The 14,144-nt window shown below is 45.7% G+C and overlaps 1 protein-coding gene across 1 annotated transcript in view; it reads left to right on the top strand.

Moving 5' to 3' along the window:
* Positions 1–7,536: 7,536 nt before the first annotated feature.
* Positions 7,537–14,144, top strand: part of FAM117B (family with sequence similarity 117 member B) — a 36,693-nt gene continuing 30,085 nt past the window's right edge. The window contains exon 1 of the mRNA XM_048484716.1: positions 7,537–8,273. Coding sequence (XP_048340673.1) covers positions 7,658–8,273 — 616 coding nt within the window. The 5' untranslated portion in view covers positions 7,537–7,657. The remainder of the gene's footprint in view (positions 8,274–14,144) is intronic.

Here is a 14,144-nt window from a genome sequence, read left to right as displayed (position 1 = left end):
AAAGAGTCACATTCTGTTTCTCTCCCTCAAGCTAGTAATTACAGAGTGTTTATTTATTTATTGAAGCGTTTATATCTCACCTTCCCCCACAACGTCAGGCAGCTCACAATACTTGATTGAGAACATCACATAACAATATCCCGAATTCCCATCCCACCCAGCCTAATAAAATCTAACAGCTTTGCTGGCATTGCTCCAAAATCTTTTTGGTAAGGCTTTTCCTGGGTTTATTCTATACCTTGAAGTCACTCGTGTGCCCATGAAAGTGATGAAAGTCCGGGCTGTTGACTGAAGATGCTGGAAGAAGAAACTCCTACGCCCAGAGGTGGGATCCAGCAGGTTCTCACCAGTTCCCGAGAGTGGGTTACTAATTATTTGTGTTTGCCGAGAGGGGTTTACTAATTGGGTCTGCTTTTCCGTTAGAAATTCCATTAGGTCCAAAAATCATAAAGTCCTGTTGTTTCCTATGTGGCTGGTTAGCGAAGGTAGAAAACAGGATCATTCTCCCTGTTGGGCTGTTTTAAAAACATGTTTTAGAAATATGGTAAAGTTCCTTGTTTAAGGAAAGTATCCTTTTTTTTTATTTCTAGAAACAAAATTAAGTATTTGAAAGTATTACGAATTTGACAGGCAGTCAATTAGAGGAGAAGTAGTTGTTTCTGTTGGCAGTAGACGACAGGACTTGCTATAATGAGTTTAAATTATGGACAGAAAGATACCAACTGGAAATTAGGAACTTTTTTTTTTACAGTAAGAGTTTTTTACAGTAACAGAGAAATTATTAATGCCCCGCCCCCGGAATGCCCGGCCACGCCCCCATCGTGCCCCGCCCAGCCCCATTGGCGCTACACCACAGTTTGAATCCCACCACCATGGGAACCTGTTACTAAACATTTTGGATCCCACCACTGCCTACGCCTGGAAAAAACTCTACCATGTCAACAGCTGGTCCTATGAGTTTCTTCTCACAAAAACCACCATTTTCCTCTCAGTTCTTCCCTGCCAGATAAGCTTCTTCCTTCAGACACCACTACTGTTTTTTATGCTGCCACCATCAACAAATGTTGAATCTTCACTCACAGTAACTGGACTGAGGGCACTCTCGCCTGCCAGATAGAGCTCCCTATATCTCAGGTCCTCATTTACTTGACTCAACGCTAAGGCCTCTGTGTGTGCGTGTGACTGCCTCTAATCAGGGTTGCCAACCTCCAGGTCTTTTGGAGATCTTTTTGGGGTTACAACTGATCTCCAGATGGTGTGATCAGTTCACCTGGAGAAAATGGCCACTTTGGACAGTGGATTTTATTGTGTTACATTATTCGATTTGTATACCGCCCTCCCCCAAAGGGCACAGGGTGGTGAACAACAACAGTATAATGCCAAACATCAGTAATCACAACATCAAACAAAAAAAATCAATAAACATAGTGTCAATAAACACCTTGCAGGTGTTTCCAATGGGGTGGGTTGGGAAGGACTCTCACTCCTTCCCATGGGCAGCAGGTGGCAGCTCATCAGGTGGACTTCTGCTTGGCTGGCAGGCAGGCAGAGAGGCAAACCAACAGGGACGATCTGTCCCAGGCAGGGCTGAACAAGCTGGCTGCCTCGGGCTGCTGGTGGAACTCCTGTTGTAATGTTACGGCATTATAAACCACTGAAGTCTCCTCCCCAAACCCTGCCCTCTGCAGGCTCCACCCCCAAAATTTCCTGGATTTCCCAACCTGGAGCACGCAACTTTACCATGGGCCGGGTTATTGTGAGTCAGTCCAGAGTGGGGCTAAAATGTCACTCTGAACTCCCTGAACACCTTCTTGGTGTTGCCGAGGCATCCAGCGGGTCTGCACCTGAGTGTGAGAAATTACTAGCGTTGCTATTTGGTCAGGTTTAAACCTGCTGGTTTTATGCTTTCCATGTTTCCCAGCCCCACCCCCCTTCCTTGGCCTCAGGGTTCTTCGCTAGGCAGATATTTAATGTGGGAAAGGTCTGTGGTGCTGGGGGTGGGCTCTGGTATACCATCAGAAAGGGATCCTTTCTATCTTTAACTTCTGGAACAGAGAGCAGCATAGGAGTTAAGGAAAAGAATAAGGGGATTCCCCAGAACGCAAGCTTTCAGAGAGCGAAGAGACCAAAAAAATAGAAAATGGAGGTAGATTTGAACAAGGTGATGGTATAACAGGTAGGAACACTCAAACATGATTCTACTTAGCAGCTGGCTTTATTTGAAACAGGGAATGGGAGGCAAGCCCCCGTCAGCCCTCTAACCTACTGTCAAGTCCTGTTGCACAGAAACTGTTGAACTCTCAGACCTCCTTTGCTTCTTGAGCTGGCAACCGGAGTGAACCAGATGGTATCAGAGGGCAAGAATTGGCTCGAGTCATCAGGTGTGGATTCCTGCATTAAACAGTGAGGTGTTTGTAAATACTGGAAGGGAGTGAGCAGAGGCTGTCACAAGGAGCTGGAGCATTTACTAACAAAGCTTTTCCGTCAGTCTGATGAACTCCGAGAGCATTGCTGTTGCAAAACTGGAAAGGCATCCAAAAGCCTGATTCTTGGTGCAGCTTATCGAAAAGCCTGTTAAGCCTAGGAGAAATGAATATGCAGGACCTGGCTGCTTAAAGGCCTCAACCTGAAAGTTCGAGGGAGAAGGCCTAAACAGGTCTGTTCAGGTGAAAGTCCCAGCTTATTCAATGGGGTTTACTCTCAAGCCCAGGAAGAGTTTTGAGAATTGCTGCGTCCACGAGAAGCATAGTGGGAATACTCTCTGTGGATCACTAGCCTTCTAATAAGTCCACCCCTTATCCATAAGAGTAACATGAAAAGAATTCGAGGTATATGACTCACTGTTCCTATCTTTCGTGGTGTTACAACAAAATCTCCCCTAAGTGAATATTCCCTCCAAAAGTCCCTTCTTCTGCCCGTTAAGCCTTAGGGAGAAATGAATATGCAGGACCTGGTTGCTTAAAGGCCCCTCAACCACAAGAAAGTTCTAGGGAGAAGGCCTAAACAAAGGTCTGTTCAGGTAGAAAGTCCCAGCTTATTCAATGGGGCTTACTACTCTCAAAGCTTCCCAGGGAAAGAGTTTTGAGAATTGCTGCGTAATGAGGCATAGTGGAATACTCTCTGTGGACGCAGCTTTAATAAGTCCACCCTTATCATAAGAGTACATGAAAGAATTGAGGTATATGACTCACTGTTCCTATCTTTCGTGGTGTTACAACAAAATCTCCCCATGAATATTCTCCAAAAGTCCTTCTGCCTGTTAAGCCTAGGAGAAATGAATATGCAGGACCTGGCTGCTTAAAGGCCTCAACCTGAAAGTTCGAGGGAGAAGGCCTAAACAGGTCTGTTCAGGTGAAAGTCCCAGCTTATTCAATGGGGTTTACTCTCAAGCCCAGGAAGAGTTTTGAGAATTGCTGCGTAATGAGGCATAGTGGAATACTCTCTGTGGACGCAGCTTTAATAAGTCCACCCTTATCATAAGAGTACATGAAAGAATTGAGGTATATGACTCACTGTTCCTATCTTTCGTGGTGTTACAACAAAATCTCCCCATGAATATTCTCCAAAAGTCCTTCTGCATGTACAGGAGAAGCAGTGGCGTAGGAGGGTAAGAGCTCATGTAAGAGCTCATCTAATCTGGAGGAACCGGGTTTGATTCCCAGCTCTGCCGCCTGGGCTGTGGAGGCTTATCTGGGGAATTCAGATTAGCCTGTACGCTCCCACACACGCCAGCTGGGTGACCTTGGGCTAGTCACAGCTCTTCTGAGCTTTCTCAGCCCCACCCACCTCACAGGGTGTTTGTTGTGAGGAGGGAAGGGCAAGGAGATTGTAAGCCCCTTTGAGTCTCCTGCAGGAGAGAAAGGGGGGATATAAATCCAAACTCTTCTTCTTCTACTACTTTGATTAGGGTAGCTTAGAGATCTTTTCAACTATTCAATATAGTTTAGTTTATGGCTGTGCTTAGTGCCCTTTCTGAGATAGTCCCGCCATCACAGACTAAAACATTGTGTGCTACAAGGATGTGCAATATGACATGACACAGCAATATGGCCCCATGCAATACACCCTGCTGTCTGAGCTATGGGGTTTTTACATAGTGCTACAGAGAGCAGTAATTGACTGCAGACTTAGTATCCTGAGCTATGCTGCTTCGGTGCTTAGAAACAGGTTAGGAGGGAGCTGGGGGCTCAGTTTTCCTGTTTGCATGGGCCTGTATGAAATTTTTTTGTTGCGTGATGACCCTGGACTTCCTTGGTGGTCTCCCATCCAAATACTAATCAGGGATGACCCTGCTGAACTCCCAAGATCTAATGAGATCAGGATAGTTTGGGCCATCCAGGTCAGGGCACTTTAACGTAACTGTTGTGGTTTTCCATTTTTAATTTCATGTACAGCAGTGGTGTAGTGGTTAAGAGAAAGTGCATGCTAATCTGGAGAACCAGATTTGATTCCCCGCTCTGCCACTTGAGCTGTGGAGGCTTAACTGGGGAACTAGATTAGCCTGTGCACTCCAACACATGCCAGCTGGGTGACCTTGGGCAAGTCACAGCTCTTCGGAGCTCTCTCAGCCTCACCCACCTCACAAGGTATTTGTTGTGGGGTGGGTGGGGAGGGAAAGGAGATTGTAGGCCCCTTTAGTCCCCTTACAGGAGAGAAAGGAGGAGTATAAATCCAAACTCTTCTTCTGCATGCCATCATGGGTACATTTTGGTAGAAAGGCAGAATATAAATCCTATAAACGAATGTAATGAACATCCAGTGGGGCAGAGGGATCAAGCTGAGGCTCTCCTGATAGTGTTTTATTTTTAAAACATCTAAAGATATAGGCACTTTATAATGATAATGAAAAATCTCTGGGCTTTGTCTACAGGACAGGAAACTCTCTCTGGAGTGCATTTGCCCACGTGTGCTTTCCCACTGGCCCACTGATTGTTCTTAGTGGAAGAACTGAGCATGTTATGATGTATGTCAGGGGAGATCAGTTATCATCAGCGTAGGATGTGGGGTTTCACAGGGCACAGTCCTATGCCCATGCCTTTAAATTTTTATGTAAAGCCCTTAGACCAAATAATTTGCAGTTTGGGGTTGGCTATCATCAACATGCAGATAATACACAGCTATGTGTAGATGCAGACGAAACATCAGGAGAAAATGCTACTGGAACATGGCCATACAACCTGGAAAATCCTAGTGATTCCGGCTCTGAAAACATTTGACAGCTATATGTATCCTTATCAAACTCTCCTTGGAATGGCGTAGAGGTTCTAAATCACTTGCCTGCCTGCTGTGGTTAAATAGCTTAGAGTGAACAGACTGAAACTACAACTGTCAGGAGTGCTTTGATTATGTATTCCTGCATTGCAGGGGGTTGGACTTGATGGCCCTCGGGGTCTCTTCCAACTCTATGATTCTGACGCTACAACCTACAACCCAGACAGACTGAAGTAATGCTGACTGAAGGATTGTATGTTCCCCACATTCGATGGTGTTCATCTGATCCTTGTCGACTCTGTAAAGACCTCGGGGTTACACTGTTTCTAACATTACTGCTGGAGAAGCAAGACAATGCAGTTGCAGAAAAGGTGTTCTTCCAACTCAGCCTAACTCAAAAATGTCTCCTTAATTCAATAGCTCTAATTGGGCCACCTGGATCCATGCTATGGTGATATCAAGACTAGACTACTGTAATGCTCAGTACTGTGGTCTCCCCTCAAAATCAATTTGGAAACTTCTGCCAGTGCAGAATTCTGCAGCTTGGCTATTATCAGGAGTTAGATGAAGTGTACATATTACTTCAATTCTACATTCCCTCCATTGGCTCCCCATCAGTTACTGGGCTCCATTTAAACTATTGGCTATCATGTATAAAGCCCTTCATGGCTTTGGGCCCTAATTTCTGCAAGATTATGCTCCATCACAACAGATTATTTGAGCAAGGCCTTCTCCAAGTGCCATCCAGAAAATGGGCAAAATCAACAAATGTCCATACACACACCCCTTCTCTGTTGTAGTTCCCACCTTGTGGAATGGCCTGCCTGGAAGGGTTAGGAAGGTTCCTAGTCTCCTGGCTTTCCACAAACTATGCAAAACTGAATTATTCAAGGGAGTTTTCCGAGTAGGAGAAAACTGTACAAAATAATGAACAGTTACTTGGGACAAATGATTAGGGACTGTGTCTAAACTGCTGTGTATAGTTTGTTGTGAGCGGGATCCTACTATGTAATCTTGCGTCATTTTATGTGACATGTGCTTTGTTATGTGACCTATGCTTTGCTTTGCTTCAGTTCTGCTTTTTTAGATTTTTGATTGGTTCTATAAACCAAATCCTATTTGTCTGTTTATTGTATTTCCTATCTTGTTGATTGTATTGACTCGCTCTTTAATCTGCCTTGAGTTCTTGGGCTATAAATAAGGTACGTCAAAATAAAAAGATGGGAATAGGCCTTGCTGCTCAACGGTGGCAGATAGCTTTTGGGGGCCAGTAGAGGACAGAGGCAGGGGGGTTCCCATCAAAGAATGACAGTTAGCAAAGAATAATGCTGCCAATGAAACGGATCCGTTATGACTTAAACTGTTGTGGATTAGGGCTGTTGTATGTGTGTGTCTCTGAGAATAGTGAGACCAAAAAGCCATAGAAATACATAGGGTTGCAAACTCTGGGTTAGAAAATTCCTGGAGTGAATTTTGGGGACAGAAGAATTTGTGGAGGGAGGATTTATGTAGAGTTTAGTCCCATAGAGTCCAGATGGGGTTACCAGCTCTGGACTGGGAAATTACTGGAAATTTTAGGGGCGGAGCCTGAGCTGGGTGGAGTTTGGAACAGAGTACAATGCCATAGAAACCCATTTCCAAGGCAGCCCTTTTTTTTTTCCAGGTGAACTGATTTCTGTCACCTGAAGACCAGTTGTAATTCTGGGAAGTCTCCAGACAACACCTGGAGATTGGCAATCCTAAATCCACCCTACAAAGCGGCCATTTTCTCTAGAGGAAATGGTCTCTGTAACCGGGAGATCAGATGTAACATCAGAAGATCTGATTTATTTATTTTTTTGCTTGATGTTATGATTACTGATGTTTGGTATTATACACCGCCCTGAGCCCTTCGGGGGAGAGCGGTATGCAAATCGAATAATACAATACAATATCCCACCTGGAGATTGGTAACCCAGGAAATATAACATGGGAATCGGAATTCAATCCTTCCGAAGACAATGCGTCGACCCTTGAAAGGTACAAAAATTACTTAAGATTGGTTCCATGCTCTCGTTCCCATAGCGATCACCGCGACTGTACAAAAGACACACGTGTCTCGATTGCGTGTGGAAAGAGCGTCCCCCCCCCCCCCCCGGTTCATCTCCCACCACCTTTGCCCCGCCTCCTTCACCGAGATGCTCGTTGTCCCTTTAAGCCTCCTCTCTCCCCACCCCGCGCCGTCTCGGCCACGCCCCTCAGCCAATCATAGCTCTGTAGCGGAAGGACCGGAGCGGCTGCGCCTCCAATGGGAGAGGCCGGTGCGGGCACTATTGTTGACGAGGCGGCTGGAGCGGAGAGAAGCCTCACGAGCGTCTCTGAGGGCGAGTCGCGAAGAGAAGGGCGAGCGTGTTTTTGTGTGGAATCTTGCCCCCGCGGGGCACCCGTCGCCGGGGCGCAGGCGGCGATGGCTTCCCACCCGCGCGCGAGGCGCAACGGCTCCCCAACGGCCGCCGCCTCCCTGGGGGGAGGGGGAGCCGCGGCGGTAGCGGCGACGCCGGGCGGGGCGGCGGCGGCCGTGGCGGCGGCGGGGGGCAACAGCGGCCGCCTCCAGCCCATGCGGGCCACGGTGCCTTTTCAGCTCAAGCAGCACGGCAGCCCCACCAGGAACGGCGCCGGAGGAGGAGTCCCGCGCGCGGCGGCGACGGCGCCCCCGCCTTCCTCGCGCCCCGCCAGCCCCACGCGCCCGCCTTTGGGCAACGGCAGCAGCCCCGCCGTAGCCACGCAGACGCCCGCTGGGGTGACCGCCTCGGCCTCCTCCTCGTCGTCACCCTCGGCGCCTTCGACGCGCGGCAGCCCGCCTCGAGCCCCCCACCAGCTGCCCCCGCCGCCCGGGGCCGCGTCGACCCCTTCGCCTTGCGCCTCGCCTGTCTCGCCGCCCCTGCCCGAGAGCAGCGCCTGCGCCGCCGCCGCCGCCGCCTCCTCCTCGGGGGGAAGGGTCCGGCATCGCCAAAGGCGGCGGTCCCCGGAGCAGGGCCGGGCCTCCCCCGAGCGGAAGAGCCCCAGTTCCCCCGGCTGTAAAGGTGAGCCCTGCAGGTGGTGAGGGGGGGGGGGGGGCTGTGATTAAAGTAGTGTCGTCATCCTCATTATTATTGGCAGTGGAATCAGAATCATGAAACCTAATAGGACTGCAGGGATGCTGCTCCTGTGGTCTGCAGCTTAAAATATGGTTGAAAGGCTGGCTGGGTTCTGGTGCCACACGAGGCTGCCTTGAATGCTGGCTATTTTCCTGCAGGGCGGTATAAACCTTCCCGTTGTTAGGAATAAGTGTTAATCTAGGTGTTGTACAATATATGTTGTATGAATTGGTCCAATTTTGTTTTCTACCCTGTTTTATATCATTTTTAATGTTAATCAACTGTCTCAGTTTATTATAACGGTTTATATTTTTTATGCCGATGAAGGCATGCATATGTGTGTATGTAATTCGGGCTTTATTGGGGTGTGTGTGTGTGAGGTTTCCTTTGGGGGGTCACAGAGGAAGCTGTTCGACCCAGGAAGAATCACCAGGAGCCTGTTTCGGTTTTGCCTCGTGGGTGCTGGCTGTTTCCCTTCTACAGGGCCAGGAGGGCTATCCCATGAGCCAGCCATGTGGCTGAGGGGGACTTGCTTGGCACTTGGTGTGCTGTGTGCTTCTTTGGCCTGGCTCTCTCCTATTGTTGGGGGGGGGGGGGTTGTGTGTGACCATGTAGAGCCTCATCCTGTTTGTTTGCTTCTCTCTTCCGCAGGTTCTTGTGACTTGGGTTGAATAGCTTATTTCTCCCTTGTGCCCTCCTGTGAGTTGGCTCCTTACTACCTGAAAGAGTTTTGGTTGGACGGCGCATGCCAAGTCTGCCATGCAAGGCTGCGAAATAACCGACTTTATAGCCTGGAAAAGAGTAAAATGGAAACAGGCGTTGAAAGGGCATGGCTAGACATGTCTGACTGATTTTGATCCAGTTCTGTGATAAAACTTGCCAGGCTCGAAGGAGTAGAGAATGTCTCTGGTCAGCATAGTTGGAAAAATGAAGAGAGAGTAGTGTGTAAAATGGTGACTTGGTGACTCTTGGTTTGGACCCCCCCTCCCTTTTTATTCTTAAAATTTAAAACTTAAAATTACTATGTGGCCTGGGGAAGGAACATAGGAAATGCTTTATGGTAGTGTGCCTTGCTGCTGTGCTAAGTATCTTACATCTACTAAGCCTCTTAATAGCAACATGTTTTCTCACAAATTATTCACAACATATACCTATTTGGGAGTCCTACAGGTTTACCTGGTGCATACACAGAATATGTAGGATTGATATCAATGTAAAATTATTTCATATTGTTATGAATATCCTAAAGGGTAGCATCTTTTAACCCTTTCTGGCGGTAATAGACAAAAATAGTATGATGTCATGATTCAAGTGTTGTACAAGACTGGAGTCACCTGGGTTCGAATCCCCACTTGACCCTGGACCTTCCTAGATGTCCTTGAGCCAGCTGAATGCCCTAATCCTGACTTGTCTCATGAGGGAAGAGCCATAAGTTGCCCTGAGTTTCTTGGAGAAAGGACAGGATACAAATTGAAAGAAGACAAGGACCAACTGCATAGTTTCATATGCTGTTCAGTCTCGGATGATGGTGGTAGTGGTAGAAAGTGCTGTCAAGTAGCCACTGATTTCTGTGAACCCTGTATGAGACAATCAGAGGTAGTTGTTATTGCATGCCTCTGTGAAGCAATGGTGGGCTTCCTTGGTGGTCTCCCATCTAAGTGCTAACAAAGACCCACCCAGCTTAGCTGCTGAGATCTGATGAGGACAGGCTTGTGGCCATCCATTTTGGAGCAGGATGATGGTAGACCAGTAGATAATTGCCCTTGCTCTATTAGGTGTGTAAAGTGACAGACAGTGATCTTGGGAAATCATAGGAAGGAAATATGCCCAGTTGCCTTTAGGCAGTCAGTCTAAGATAGGAATACAATGGAGTACTGTTCCCTTTGCCAGTAAAGACGCACAGTGTTGGAGTATTGGGATGGGAAGATCTAGGTTGAAATTCCCACTGTACCATAAAACATTAGAGGTAACTTTTGAGCTATGCATTCATCTCATATTCTGGGATGAAAGAAAGAGGTCAAATCCAATACGGTAAGGTGGAGGAAATAATTAATAACTTAGGGATTCAGCATTTCTCAGTAGAGTCCTGACAGACATTTCAGTGGCCTTGTGATTTCAAACAATACTCATCTTTCTATATGTAACGAGCCATGTAGAAAGTCATGTTAGTACTTATGTATAATCCACTTGCCCAGTAACCTGTGGTGAGTGAGTACTTACAGGGAAGGAATATCTTGTAAGCTGTTAAAAAGATCTGCTTTCTTTTTTTCATTTTCCTCCCTTTCCTGACAGTCTACAATTATCCAAAATAGGTATGTGTGAGCAGGTGACTAATACACTGTTGCCTATTAAGGTTGACTTGTTTACAAGGATGTACTGATACATTTTGAAACCATGTAAATGCCTTCCTTAGATTACTAATACTGAAAGATAAAAGGAGAATTGAAGAGTGTCATATTGACTGAGAAAATTCCATTAGGATCATCCCATTTTATATTTATGCTTAATTGGGACCACTATGACTGCAAATGGTAGTGGCTCCCCCCCCCCCCCCCATTTATGCATTTGAGAAAAACTAAGAATATGTGTTGAAACTTCTTGTGTGGATTTCTTGGGCCTTGAACCGTCTCCTCCATTTACCTGTTCCTATTGATGTGATTTTCACAGTCGTATTGACTGATCGTGATCAATTTCAAAAGCCATGCTTTCTACATGCTTGAGGATACTAAAAAGGGTAATTATTCTTGAGCCCGCTGTTCAGAAAGTTCATGTCTAAAGGTTTTTATTATATGTATGTTTGATAGTGTTGAATCAGAATGTAATTTTAGACTACCTAGCACTCTCAACTAAATTTCATGAGTGGAAGCTTATCACTAACAGGTGGCATGCAAATTTTCCATGTAAAGTGGCTGGTTAATTTACAACTGTCAGAATGCCTTTGTTTGACTTGGGATATGATGGTGAAAGGAAGGGTGAAAGTTATAGGTTTGAAGGTATAAAGTTTATTTTATGTCAAGGTGAATGGAATCTGTCACGCGGCAAATCTTGTATATGTGGCTCATAGATTGCAAACTAACTCAGCAAATTTAGAGAATAGTCTTAAGGGCACAGTTTTCTGCAGAATGTGAATCTTGAATGGAAGCCCATTATGTGCCCTGTGTCAGTTGCTTTTTTCGGGTGACAAGTTAGATGAAAATATAATGGGGACTTTTCTTATTAGACTATGAATTATGATTTTTTTTCTGGCATTAGTATATATTCTCTGCTATAGCATTCCTTCTCCTTTCCTAAGTTTGAAACTGGCCACAGTTAGTTTCCTGGAAAGAAAAGAAACAAGACAAACCAGAATATATAAGGCTCTAGATTATAAAGGAGAGGATAAACTGGAATGTACCACGTATGGATTAGTTTTCAGTGTGCAGTTACAACAATGTGCTGTGATTTGCAGATTGTGTTTCTGAAATCACTAACAAGCCACTTTATTCCATTTTCAGGATATAAATTTTCATACTTCTGGTCTCTGAGGGCTAGATCATTTAGACTGATAGCTTCTCATGCTTGAATTTTATTTTTAAACCCTTTTGAGAGAAGTATATTTTCCACACAGAAAGCTTTTGATGGTGAATGCAATACAAAGAATCTGTTCTTTGAGCTTGAAATACAGGAAGAACTTGAATGGGTGCAGTAACCTTTTCTCTTCCTCCCCTTGGCCCCCGAGAGAGGGAATTTAGGGAGCACTTAAGTGATTAGACAAACTATTTTTGTGAGGGGCCTATCTGGTTTTTAAGTAAAAGAAACTTCTTTTTATGTAATAGTGTAACAAAAATAAGGGATTGAATCCAGAGATCTCTTTTTTCCCCTTGCTTGTCAATATGTAGTTCTTGTTCTTAACTGTAAAACCAGCTCTAGAGTAGGGGTGTAAAATTCATTTATTACAAGGGCCAGATATGGCACAAATGTAACTTGTTCAGTAGACTCACCAGCCCAGATCAACACTGGGGTAATGGCCAGCACTGTGGGCTGGTGGAGGTGGCTGCCTCAGCTAGCAAGCATGCAGCAGGCTCACCAGCCCAGATCAGGAGTGCTGTGGGGGGTGGGATTGCTGCAGGCTGGTTTATGGACCTGATAATCCCTCTCAAGAGGCTGGATTCACCCCCTCCCCGGGCTATATGTTTGACACCCCTGCTGTAGAGTATCTTGGGAATAGATCCCCTGCAACATCATTTGGAGGGCTCAGTGCACCATGCGAACAAGTGACAACGAACAAGTGCATGCGAACAAGTGACAACTACTAATGTAGTTACATTCGCCTTCAGAAAGGGAAATTTCTCAAAGATGAGGGGGATAGTGCGCAGGAAGCTGAAAGGGAAAATCAAGAGAGTCAAAAATGTCCAAGATGCTTGGAGGTTATTTAAAAACACAGTCTTAAAAGCTCAACTGGAATGTGTTCCACAGGTTAGGAAAGGCAGCGCCCAGTCCAAAAGAAAGCCACCATGGTTAACAAGGGACGTTGAGGAAATTATTAGGGAAAAAAAGATGTCTTTTAGAAAATGGAAGTCCAACTTAACTGATAAAGAATACCAGAGAGAACACAAATGGTGGCAAAAGAGAAGCAAGTTAGCTGTAAGGGAGGCAAAAAAGGATTATGAGGAACGCATGGCTGTGAAGATCAAAACCAGCAACAAACAGTTCTTCAAGTACATCAAAAGCAGGAAGCCAGCAAGGGAAGCGGTAGGCCCGTTAGATGACAAAGGAACAAAGGGTGTGCTAAAAGATGACAGGGAGATTGCAGAAAAGCTGAATGAATTCTTTGCATCTGTCTTCACCCAAGAGGAGGTGAGGAAAATTCCTGCACCTGAACCAAGCTTCTTAGGAGGCGAATCCGAGGAACTAAAGAAAATAGTGGTAGACAAGGAAGAAGTTCTGGCAGCCATTGATAAACTAAATGCTACCAAATCCCCTGGCCCAGATTGCATTCACCCAAGAGTTCTTAAAGAGCTCAAGCATGAAATTGCTGATGTTCTCACTTTAATATGCAACTTATCCCTGAAATCAGGCTCCATCCCTGAAGACTGGAAGATGGCCAATGTCACACCAATCTTTAAGAAAGGATCTAGGGGGGACCCGGGAAATTACAGGCCAGTCAGTTTGACATCTGTTCCTGGTAAATTAGTAGAATCTGTCATTAAAGATAAAATTATAAAACATGTACAAAAGCAAAACCTGCTGAGAAAGAGTCAGCATGGCTTTTGCAGAGGCAAATCCTGTCTTACAAACTTACTAGAGTTCTTTGAGGATGTAAATAGGCATGTGGATAAGGGGGAACCAGTGGACATTGTCTACTTGGATTTCCAAAAGGCTTTTGACAAAGTTCCTCACCAGAGACTATTGAGAAAACTCAGCAATGAAGGAATAAGAGGGGAAGTCCCCCTATGGATTAAAAACTGGTTGAGAAACAGGAAGCAAAGAGTGGGTGTAAATGGGAAATTCTCACAATGGAGAGATGTGGGGAGTGGTGTCCCCCAAGGATCCGTTTTGGGACCAGTGCTCTTTAACCTATTCATAAATGACCTGGAAGTAGGGGTGGGTAGCGTGGTGGCCAAGTTTGCAGATGATACCAAATTATGTAGGGTGGTGAGAACCACAAAGGATTGCGAGGAGCTCCAAGCGGACCTTTATAAATTAGGTGAGTGGGCTAAGAAATGGCAAATGCAGTTCAATGTAGCAAAATGCAAAGTGATGCACATAGGGGCAAAAAATCCAAACTTCACATAAGACGCTTACAGGGGTCAGTGCTATCAGTCACAGACCAGGAAA

This window comes from Sphaerodactylus townsendi, linkage group LG02 (genome assembly GCF_021028975.2).
Source record: "Sphaerodactylus townsendi isolate TG3544 linkage group LG02, MPM_Stown_v2.3, whole genome shotgun sequence".
Classification (NCBI taxonomy): domain Eukaryota; kingdom Metazoa; phylum Chordata; class Lepidosauria; order Squamata; family Sphaerodactylidae; genus Sphaerodactylus; species Sphaerodactylus townsendi.
The sequence above is the reverse complement of the archived record's forward strand: the minus strand, read 5'-3'. Positions and strand labels throughout refer to the sequence as shown.